Below are 12,127 nucleotides of genomic sequence, written 5' to 3' on the forward strand. Positions count from 1 at the left end.
CTACCAAACACCTAAATACCATAAAAAAGCCAGCACTGAGTCAGCATGGTTCTATGCCACCCAATCAGATTATCTTGGAGGAATTCACCAAATAGTCAGCTCATCATCCATAAGGCTTCATTTCCTTCTTGAAATCATGTAGACCAAGCTGATTGAGGATAGTGATAGACTGCAGGACCTGCCAACAACCTCTGCTTTTCACTGCAGCAAAGAGCACCAAAAAAGGAACCCCTAGTATGAGCATCTCCTGGAGAAGTGACATTCTGAGAACAGTGTGGCCTAGTGAAAAGAGGACAGGCCTGGGAATCAGAGGACCTAGGTTCTAATCCCACCTCCACTACTTGTCTGCTGTGACACCTTAGGCAAGTCACTTTACCTCTCTGTGTCTCAGTTCTCTCATCTGTAAAATAGGGATTAAAACTGTGAGTCTTATGTGGGGCAGGGACTGTGTCCAACCCAATTGCCTTATGTCTACACTAGTGCTTAATACAGTGCCTAGCACATAGTAAGTACCCTTTATCTTCACCCCCCGTCCCAGTCCAAAGCACTTATGTACATATCTATAATTTTATTTATTTATATTAATGTCTGTCTCCCCCTCTAGACTATAAGCTCATTTTGAGCAGGGAATGTGTCTAATATATTGTACTCTCCCAATCATTTAGTACAGTGCTCTGCACACAGTAAGTGCTCAATAAATATGAGTGACAAATGCCACAATTATTCTTATTATTTTGATTAAGTTGTATAATGACAATGGGCAGCTACAGGACCATTTATGCACTCAGCAACCCCAATTTGGCTTTGTTTTGCTCTATGGCATGACAGGAGAATGCACCGATTTCTCCAGGGGGTTTTAATACCCAATTTAATGGCTCGGCCTTGACTTCTGACTACTTGTACTTTTCCTGTGGTCTCTTTAATTTCACCTGGATGCCTTGAATTTTCAGAAAGGTCCAGAACTGTCACAGTGAAAGTTCTGGCTATTTTTTGAGGTCAGGCACCAAGTTTGTCATGATGTGTGTCAGTGCCACTAGCAATTAGGGACCTTCTTGGGGTCTCATCCTTGGGCACTCAGAGATTGCCCAGTAATTTGCTACCACTATGCCACGACTCAGATTTGGGATCCCCAGAAGCAAGGAAGCATATGACGTTCAGCTAACAAGTTTTGCCCCCAAGCTGCTAAGATTTGGAGGGAATCCCAAATTCTGCCCCTCCCTCACTTCCCAGTGATTGTGATCTCTCCAAAGCAGCATGTGCCACACCCCAAGTTATTCAAGCACTCCCATGGGTTATAAACAGATAACTAACATTTACTTGGTTCAAGGTTTCAAGAGCAACCTTAATCTTAAATTTGATCTAGGAATAGAAGACCTCTCTACAAGTTCAGAGTAGGTACGAGTAAAGTGGACTGTGGATACTAGTTTGGTACAGCTACTAAAGACTGTGCTATGTCTCTAGTCTGATAAAGGTAATTCAGTCTGGTATACTGAAGATATTACTTTTGAATGGGAAGACATGGCAAATTCTTTTTTTTAAAAAAACTTATAGACTCATCGAATGCAAAACATTGAGAAGCAGCATGGTCTGGTGGAAAAAGCACAGGGTTGGCAGAGGACCTGGGTTCTAATCCCAGATCCACCACATGTCTCCTATGTGACCTTGAGCAAGTCTAACTTCTCTGTGCCTCAGTTACCACATCTAAAAAATGGAGACTAAGATTGTGAGCCCCATGTGGGACATGGCTGTTTTCAACCTATCTTACACCTACCCAAGCACTTAGTACACTGCGTAGCACAAAGAAAGCGCTTAACAAGTACCATTAAAATAAAAAATTAAAATAGGTCTCAAATAAGATTCCCAGTCTTGAAATTTGCTTTCAGGACCACCTTTCCCTTAGAATGTATACATTTGCTTTCTTCAGTGGATGAGGTTTCAGCCCTGCAGCACCACTTGGCACTTAAACTGTTAACAATAAAAAACCATGCCTGCCATCTGTTTCTGAAGCACATGACAAGCTGAGGTTATCAACTATGCAAAACAGTCTCCCAGGGATTTGTCTGTTTCCTCTTATGCTTTCTTCAGATTGGCCTGATTCCAGTGGTGCTTAAGGAGTCAGCCAATGGGAAGAAAAAATATAAGTGTTGTGATGGGCATCTGACAGGAGCACAGGGGAAAATGAGGTTCCACATATAACTAAGGGAGTTAAGTTCAATAGAGAAAGTACAAGATAGAAGTACACACCATCACCGAAGGCTGATTTTTACAGAATCCTGTTTTGCAAAGTATCGTCATCATAATAATAATAATTGTGGTGTTCGTTAGCACTTACTATGTGTAAGGCACTGTACTAAGCACTGGGGTGAATACAAGCACATAGGGTTCAACACACTCCCAGTTTCACATGGGGCTCAAACACACTCCCAGGTTCACATGGGGCTCATAGTCTTAATCCCCATTTTACAGATGAGGTAACTAAGGCACAGAGAATTGAAATGACTTGCCCAAGGCCAAATAGCAGATAAGTGGAGGAGCCAGAATTAGAACCCAGGTCCTTCTGACTCCCAGGTCTGTGCTCTATCCACTAGGCATGTTACTTCCCATAAACACTAGCCCGCAGGTCCCTTGATGTTGAACACCACAACAAATCCACCCGATGACTCCAACACTGAAATTAATCAATCAATCAATCAATTGTATTTATTGAGCGCTTACTGTGTGCAGAGCACCGTACTAAGCGCTTGGGAAGTACAAGTTGGCAACATATAGAGAGAGTCCCTACCCAACAGTGGGCTCACAGTCTAGAAGGGGGAGACAGAGAACAAAACCAAACATATTAACAAAATAAAATAAATAGAATAGATATGTACAAGTAAAATAAATAAATAAATAAATAGAGTAATAAATATGTATAAACATATATACATATATACAGGTGCTGTGGGGAAGGGAAAGAGGAAAGATGGGGGGGATGGATGGGGGATGAGGGGGAGAGGAAGGAAGGGGCTCAGTCTGGGAAGCCCTCCTGGAGGAGGTGAGCTCTCAGTAAGGCTTTGAAGGGCGGAAGAGAGCTAGCTTGGCGGATGGGCAGAGGGAATTAACAATGGTTCTCTTTTTTCTAAACCCTTCCTACACCCTGCAAGGACCCAGGACTCAGAAGGAAAAAGTGTAATAGTGTGTCTTTCCTTCTGGGACTCACCTGGGATTCATAGGGCAGGAATGCAATGTTGATTTCAGTAAGCGTCTTGATGACTTTGGCTGCACGAGATTTCACCAGCTCATTAAACAGGGCATCTGGACAAGCTGCAAGATAGATAATAGAGAGCTGAGGCTCTACTGGTAGACTCAAAAGGTATTTTTTCGTCCATTTTTAAAGTACACTATACTATAAGAGTTTCAAAAAAATATCATGGTTTGGGAAATTCAACCAGAAAAGGCATTACACCTCTCCTCAGTGTGGACAGAGCATAGCATATAACCAAATGCAAATTAATTCAATAATTCACAAACAACCAATGAAAAAATACAGATAATTAAAGGGAATCCAAGCTGAGATGAGAAACAGAGAGGAGATGGAACAAAGGGCAAGAGGGAAATACTACAACATATACAACTACAGAGAAACTCCTAATACTCCATCAACTGACACCCTATGAGTGTGTTTCCCCCAAATACTAATGAAAAATTCATCTTGGCAGCAAAAACAAACACAATATTATTTATTCTTTAAAATAATTATCTTGAATTGGACAGAATCAGCATCAGCAATACTATTTATTGAGTGCCCACTATATGCAGAGCACTATACTAGGTGCTTGGCAGCAAACGAAAGTATAAGACTCAGTTATCACTCTCAAGAAGCTTACCATATAAGGACAAACCATACACAGATAGCATATCTACAATGGGAATGAAAGGGAAAACCTAGACTCAAGTGGTAAAGATTATTCAAAAATGAATAAATGAACAATTGGAATAAATCAACATATAATATTAATAATGGTATTTGTTAAGCACTTGCTATGTGCCAAGCACTGTTCTATATGCATACATACTAAAGATAGCTAATAATGTGACCTCACAGAGGGTGCGGGAATTAGTTGAAAAATGCCTCCTGGAAGGGGGGTTGGGTTTAGAATGGTCCTGATGGTGAAGAGGGAGGATGTGCAGAGCGTAAAAAAAAAAAAAAAAAAATCAATAAAAAGATAAGCTAGAGAGGACCACAGAGTGTGAATGGCTGTAGGAGGCGAAGAAAATGGAATGATAAGAAGGAGGCAGCAGGTGGAGAATCTTGGCTCCAATAGTCAGAATTTTCTACCAGATGTGGAGAGGAACACGTACTCACTGGGGTTTTTGAAGAGGGGCCTCAGTCCAAAAAATGTCTTCCAAGGTTTGATGTTGATTTGTGACCTAAGCAGCATGGCCTAGTGGAAAGATTATGGGCCTGAGAGTCAGAGGACCTGGGTTCTAATTCTGCCTCTACCTTTTGTCTGCTATGTGACCTTAGGCAAGTCACTTTACTTCTCTGGAACTCAGTTTGCTCATCTGCAAAATGGGGATTCAGTTCGACTCTCCCTCCTACTTGGACTGTGAGCCCCAAACAGAACCTGCTTATCTTGTATCTACCCCAGCTCTTAGAACAGTGCTTGGCATATAGTAAGCACTTAAATACTACAATTATTATTATTTCTCCTCCTCTAGACTGTAAGCTCTTTATGGGCAGGGAACATGACTACTAATTCTGTTGTAATGTACTCTCTCAAGCACTTAGTACAGTGTTTTGCACAGAGTAAGTGCTCAATAAATACCACTTACTGATTATTAGAAACCCAGTCTGATGAGGCAGCAGGACCTGGTCGAAAGGGCACAGGTCTGAGAGTCCTGACTCCACTTCTTACCTGCTTTGTGACCTTAAGCAGGTCATTTAACCATTCTGTGCCTCACTTTCCTCATCTGTAAAATGGGGATAAAATACCTGTTCTCCTTCCTTTTTAGCCTGAGTCCCATGTGGGGCAGGGACTATGTCTGATCCAATTATCTTGCATATCGCCTCAGCACCTAGCCCAGTGTTTGGTAAATTCATTCATTCATATTTATTGAGCACTTACTGTGTGCACAGCACTGTACTAAGCATTTGGGAAGTACAAATCGGCAAAATATAGAGACGGTCCCTACCCAACAATGGCTCACAGTCTAGACAATGGGCTCACAGTCAAGACAATGCTTAACAAACAGATTATCATTATTATCATTACACATGTTGTTCTATGGAGAAGAGGTATGGTCTAGTGGAAAGACCATGGGGCTGGGAGTCAGAGCACCTGGGTTCTAAGCAGCATGGTGTAGTGGATAGAGCATAGGCTTGGAAGTCATAAGGTCATGGGTTCTAATCCTGGCTCTCCCACTTGTCTGTGTGACCTTGGGCAAGTCACTTCACTTCTCTGTGCCTGTTACCTCATCTACAAAATGGGGATTGAGACTCTGAGCTCCTCTGGGACATGGACTGTGTCCAACCCTATTTGCTTGTACCCACCTCAGTGCTTAGAACAGTGTCTGCCTCATAGCAAGTGCTTAATACCATAATAATTATCAGAGCATGGGCTTTGGAGACAGAGGTCGTGGGTTCAAATCTCGGCTCTGCCAATTGTTGGCTTTGTGACTTTGGGCAAGTCACTTTACTTCCCTGTGCCTCAGTTACCTCATCTGTAAAATGGGGATTAAACTGTGAGCCCCCTGTGGGACAACCTGATCACCTTGTAACCTCCCCAGCGCTTAGAACAATGCTTTGCACATAGTAAGCGCTTAATAAATGCCGTCATTATTATTATTATATTAGACTTCATACCAAAGTCTGCAGAGCTGTGGTAGTGTTCAACGTTCTATTGGATCTACCCTGAAACTCCTTGATATTTGCCCCACCTTCAATCTCATATCCATAGCTGATTTATTTCAATGTCCCCTATAGACTGGAAGCATGTTGTGGGTAGGGAATGTGTGTACCAACTCTCAGATTGTGTTCTCCCAAGGGATAATCAGAGTGATTCCAAGCAGTCTCCTTAATCTTAATGGATATCTTAGAGTCCATCATGGGTTCAAATCCCGGCTCCGCCGCTTGTCAGCTATGTGACTTTGGGTAAGTCACTTTACTTCTTTGTGCCTCAGTTACTTCATCTGTAAACTGGGTATTAAGACTGTGAGCCCCATGTGGGACAACCTGATCACCTTGTAACCTCCCCAGCGTTTAGAACAGTGCTTTGCACATAGTAAGCACTTAATAAATGCCATTATTATTATTATTATTATTATTTGTCTGCTTTGTGACCTAGAGCATGTCACTTAACTTCTCTAAGAAAGCTCTTGCCCCAACACTCACCCTCACCCCATTTCATTCTCCTTAGGCCTCCTCAAGTCTGGCTCTCATGTTTACCACTATACCAAAATTACCTTCACTCAATTGGCCAATGATTTCCTTCTGATGGATTCCAAGACCCTAGGGTGGTCTAGTGGTTCTGTACATATCTTTACACTCTGTTGTTTTCCTCACATGTAATTTATTTGTCTGTCTCTCCTATGCACTGTAAGTTCCTTGTGGGCAGGGATCGCATCTACCAACCTTATTGTATTGCATTTTCCCAAGCTCTTAGTACAGTGCTCTGCCCACAGCAAGTACTCAAATATTCACTGATGGGTTGATGACCAACTAACTGAGCTCTGAAGACTGGACTGTGAAGGAATTTAAAAGAAGCACAAAGGCAGTGGCTTTAGTCAGGCCCAGCATAATGAGGTTCTCTCTACCCAATAACTTCAACTTGGCCCTGGAACTCCCTTTAGCTTCCCTCCATCTGTACAAGCAGGTGTTAAAGACACATGTCTGGTAAGCTTTTTCCCCGCTAGGCCATAAGGTCCTTGAAGCCAAGGACCAGGTCTAACCAAGCCTGGTGAAACACCATTGTGCTTAGTACAGTGCCATTCACCCTCTGGTCTTTCAGTAAATATTTCTTGATGATAATACTGCTTCACTGCATTGCATATTTTTAATTCCCTGTTCCTCTGTAATTTTGGCTATGATGAGGCAAGAATCACAAGTAAAAATCCAGTTCCTGTGAAGAGATGTAGGCCACTCTCTGATACAAAGAATTATGGGTAGGGAGGATGCACAGATTGAAAGGAAGCTGGAATAAATTAATCTCCCACTCAAGGTGGAATGAGTAGGAGGAGCAGAGTATAGTTGTACAATGAAAAAATAGATCTCAGGAAAAGTTTTCCATATAATACATCCATTCCATACTAGAATGAATCAATCACATTTATTGAGCGCTCACTGTGATCAGAGGACTGCACTAAGTACGTCGGAGAGTACAACATAACAGAGCTGGTGGACACCTTCCCAGCCCACAGTAAGCTAAGGCCTAGTGGGTCCTATCTATCGTTAAAGTCTAGGATACATCCTCTAAACAGAACGTAGAGAGCACAGAACAAAGGAAGGCAACACTACATTTACAGCAACTTAGAATGTGAACCCCCTTAGAATGTGAGTCATGTGGGACAGGGGCTGTGCCCTACCTAATTATTCTGTATCTATCCCAGAATTTTGTATAGTGCTGGGCACGTAGTAAGCACTTAAATACTATTATCAGTCTTACAAAAATATTTTCTTATTTGTTTGTTCTAAGTTTCTCTTACACTGCAGGATATCCAAGGTTGGTAGAAAACAGTAGAGAGAAAACAGGAAGGGACCCTGTTATACTCACAGTCGGTGAAGAAGACGTGAGCAGCTCGATATTTGGCAGTAGGTGGGTCCTTAAAATCACTGATAAGCGAGTGGACAGACTAAAGGGAAAAGAAATGCACAAGGGTGGCAAGTCATAACTTATATCATATGAGCTGACCCCCAACCTATATAAAAATTATTTGTTGAATCACATTACAGAATAATGAATTTTAAACTGCGTAGAATCATCACTTTATCAGGCAATCCCAACACTAATCTTAGCACTGAGGACTGAACTGTCAAGGAATTTGTAAGTAAAATGAAGGTAGTAGTACATTGACCTGGTACATTGAAGTTCAAAGGACTACAATCTGTCAGTTCTCTAGAGCTGGCTCAGCTCAGGTTTCCGGGAAGAAATGTGAGTAATAATGTTGGCAGGTAGTGATAGGCTGGAGCCTTTAAGGATGCTCTTAGAAGAAATGCCACCATGGAGTAATTCAAGCTTCAGCATTAAGGAATCTAATGGGAAGCAGACAGTTTTCCCCAAATGAGAAAGTTAAGTATATTAATTAAATGTTTATGATTCTGCTTCTTTAAATCAGATAAAGCAGACACAAGTTCCCTCTTCAAGGAGCAGACCAAGCAATGACCTGCTGCAGAGTGACTTCTTTTCTGAAAGTTTATTTTAAACACGTGTTTACCCCCAAGTCCAATCAATCAATCAATCGTATTTACTGAGCGCTTACTATGTGCAGAGCACTGTACTAAGCGCTTGGGAAGTACAAATTGGCATCACATAGAGACAGTCCCTACCCGATAGTGGGCTCACAGTCTAAAAGGGGGAGACAGAGAACAGAACCAAACATACCAACAAAATAAAATAAGTAGGATAGAAATGTACAAGTAAAATAAATAAATAAATAAATAAACAGAGTAATAAATATGTACAACCATATATACATATATACAGGTGCTGTGGGGAGGGGAAGGCGGTAAGGCGGGGGGATGGAGAGGGGGACGAGGGGGAGAGGAAAGAAGGGGCTCAATCTGGGAAGGCCTCCTGGAGGAGGTGAGCTCTCAGCAGGGCCTTGAAGGGAGGAAGAGAGCTAGCTTGGCGGATGGGCAGAGGGAGGGCATTCCAGGCCCGGGGGATGACGTGGGCCGGGGGTCGATGGCGGGACAGGCGAGAGCGAGGTACAGTGAGGAGATTAGTGGTGGAGGAGCGGAGGGTGCGGGCTGGGCAGTAGAAGGAGAGAAGGGAGGTGAGGTAGGAGGGGGCGAGGTGATGGAGAGCCTTGAAGCCCAGGGTGAGGAGTTTCTGCCTGATGCGCAGATTGATCGGTAGCCATTGGAGGTTTTTGAGGAGGGGAGTGATATGTCCAGAGCGTTTCTGGACAAAGATAATCCGGGCAGCAGCATGAAGTATGGATTGAAGTGGAGAGAGACACGAGGATGGGAGATCAGAGAGAAGGCTAGTGCAGTAGTCCAGACGGGATAGGATGAGAGCTTGAATTAGCAGGGTAGCGGTTTGGATGGAGAGGAAAGGGCGGATCTTGGCAATGTTGCGGAGCTGAGACCGGCAGGTTTTGGTGACGGCTTGGATGTGAGGCGTGAATGAGAGAGCGGAGTCGAGGATGACACCAAGGTTGCGGGCTTGTGAGACGGGAAGGATGGTAGTGCCGTCAACAGAGATGGGAAAGTCAGGGAGAGGACAAGGTTTGGGAGGGAAGACAAGGAGCTCAGTCTTCGACATGTTGAGCTTTAGGTGGCGGGCGGACATCCAGATGGAGATGTCCTGAAGGCAGGAGGAGATGCGAGCCTGGAGGGAGGGGGAGAGAGCAGGGGCAGAGATGTAGATCTGGGTGTCATCAGCGTAGAGGTGATAGTTGAAGCCGTGGGAGCGAATGAGGTCACCAAGGGAGTGAGTGTAGATTGAGAACAGAAGGGGACCAAGCACTGAACCTTGGGGAACTCCCACAGTAAGAGGATGGGAGGGGGAGGAGGAGCCTGCAAAAGAGACTGAGAAAGAACGACCGGAGAGATAAGAGGAGAACCAGGAGAGGACGGAGTCTGTGAAGCCAAGGTCAGATAACGTGTTGAGGAGAAGGGGGTGGTCCACAGTGTCAAAGGCAGCTGAGAGGTCGAGGAGGATTAGGACAGAGTATGAGCCGTTGGATTTGGCAAGCAGGAGGTCATTGGTGACCTTTGAGAGCGCAGTTTCCGTGGAATGAAGGGGACGGAAGCCAGACTGGAGGGGGTCGAGGAGAGAGTTGTTGTTGAGGAATTCTAGGCAGCGCGTGTAGACAACTCGTTCAAGGAGTTTGGAAAGGAATGGTAGGAGGGATATGGGACGATAACTAGAAGTCCAATGATTTTTAGAATATGTGTCCATACAGAGCAACATACTAAGAAGATCCCTAGCCTACAAATGACAAATACTCAAGCAGTATTGTCACCAAGGGTAGCCACATCACATTTCAACCTAAATTCTTCCTGCAGATTTACCTTTTCAGACGGGGTGATGAGATACACAGCCTCCAGGCTGGGGAGTGGCTCTCGGCGTTTGTTGATGTCTTCCACAACTAGGAAAAAAAATGCAATCAGCCCATCGGGGAATTCACAAAGCATAAAATGCAGTCACAAGAGTGCACACAGCCAAACGAGGTCATCAAGTGCATTCTACTGCTTCCAGATATGAGTGGATTTAAACCAAAGAAAAATTATTTTCTACTCCTCCCTTAAAAACCTCCCGAGGTGAGTCCACAAGCACCCTTGGTGATGGGTTTCAGTGTCTTATCATCTCTGTTGTTAGGAAGTTCCTATTCTTAGTGAAAAGTAAGAATATTTGCTTATGTAAAAAAGAATTAACTCATACACTGTCCCAAAGGCAGCCTTAGCTTATAAAGCTTATTTGCCAACCTATTTCTCACTTTCTATCTCTTCAGGCACTCCCCACGCAAATATTAACAGTGTACTCCTGGATCATTTTGTCTACAGTATTTCCCTAGAGGCCTGGAAGCAGTGTGGTCTGGTGGAAAGAGCAAAGGCCTGGAAATCAGAGGACCTGGGTTCTAATCCTGGCTGTCATTTACCTGCTGTCTGGCCATAGGCAAGTCACTTCACTTCCCTGTGCTCAGTTCCTTCATCTGCAAAATGGAGTTCAATACCTGTTCTCCCTCCTCCTTAGAATGTGAGCCCCATGTGGGACCTTATTTTCTTGTATCTAATCTACCCCAGTGCTTGGCACATCTTGTCTTATGCCATCGAGTCGTACATAGTAAGCTCTTATTATTTTTATTATTAAGTGCCATTGAGTCATTTCCAATTCATAGTGACTCTATAGATATCCTGTAAGTCATGTAAGGTAAGCACTTAAATACCGTAATTATTATTATCATTTCTATTATTATAACATTCACCTTTTGGGGGGCAAAGATGAATTCTGTGTCCAGAGCAAAGTTTCAACTTTGCTTTTTCTGGAGAGCTTTGAATGCTGCATATATCCTTCACAAAAAGGCAAGGAATCTTACTAGAAGGGTGAAGTGCTGTTCCTGCCTGCTCCATGTCCAAGTGAGATAGGGATAGGGGAAGAATGAAGTTCTCTTGGGAAGCAGCAGGGTTCTAATGGAAAGAGCATGGGCCTGGGAGTCAGGGGACCTGAGTTCCAGTCCCAGCCCTGCCACTTGTCTGTTGTGTGACCTTGAGCAAGTCACTTAACTTCTCTGTGACTCAAAATGGGGATTAAGACTGAGCACCCCACATGGGACATGGCCTGTTTCCAACCTGATTAGCTTGTATCTACTTCAACACTTGGAACAATCTTCGTCACATAGTAAGCGCTTAACAAGTACCTTAGTTACAATTATTATTCTCAAATTCCTGCTCCAGATGGGAGGCAAAACTACTCTCTCTCAAAAGCGAAGCTCAGTTTACTCTCTCCAATATAGTCTGCCATAAGTCATCTCCTTTACCAGCTTCTCGGATCCCATGACCCTTTCCTACAAATGTTTTATCAACTCTTTAACTAAATGAAGTTGCTTATTCTGGGCCTACAGGCCTCCATTAGCCTGCTACTCTCTGCATAACTGATCATTCCCTCCTTCTTCACTATCCACTTGACTCCAGTCAAGAAAACCCACTTATGTTCCCAATGTTCTTCATGTGTCTTTCCACACAATTCAGTAAGTCTGGAGAATCCTTTGCTTGTGCAAATGGATGGGGAAGCAGCATGGCCTGGTGGATAGAACATGGGCCTGGGAGTACAAAGGACCTGGGTTCTAATCCCAGCTCTGCCCCTTATCTGCTGTGTGACCTTGGGCAAATCACTTAACTTCTCTGTGCATCAGTTACCTCATCTGTAAAATGAGGATTAAGACTGTGAGCCCATATGGGACAGGAACTGTGTCCAATGGCACA

The 12,127-nt window shown here is 43.6% G+C and overlaps 1 protein-coding gene across 2 annotated transcripts in view; it reads right to left on the reverse strand.

Annotated features, from left to right (window-relative positions):
* Nucleotides 1–12,127, reverse strand: part of STXBP1 (syntaxin binding protein 1) — an 86,300-nt gene that overhangs the window by 34,859 nt on the left and 39,314 nt on the right. For both annotated transcript variants that reach the window (XM_038746035.1, XM_038746034.1), the window contains exons 4-6: nt 10,217–10,293; nt 7,752–7,830; nt 3,200–3,303 (exon numbers count right to left, since the gene is read on the reverse strand). In XM_038746035.1, coding sequence (XP_038601963.1) covers nt 3,200–3,303; nt 7,752–7,830; nt 10,217–10,293 — 260 coding nt within the window. The remainder of the gene's footprint in view (nt 1–3,199; nt 3,304–7,751; nt 7,831–10,216; nt 10,294–12,127) is intronic.

Source organism: Tachyglossus aculeatus, chromosome 4 (genome assembly GCF_015852505.1).
Source record: "Tachyglossus aculeatus isolate mTacAcu1 chromosome 4, mTacAcu1.pri, whole genome shotgun sequence".
Classification (NCBI taxonomy): Eukaryota; Metazoa; Chordata; class Mammalia; order Monotremata; family Tachyglossidae; genus Tachyglossus; species Tachyglossus aculeatus.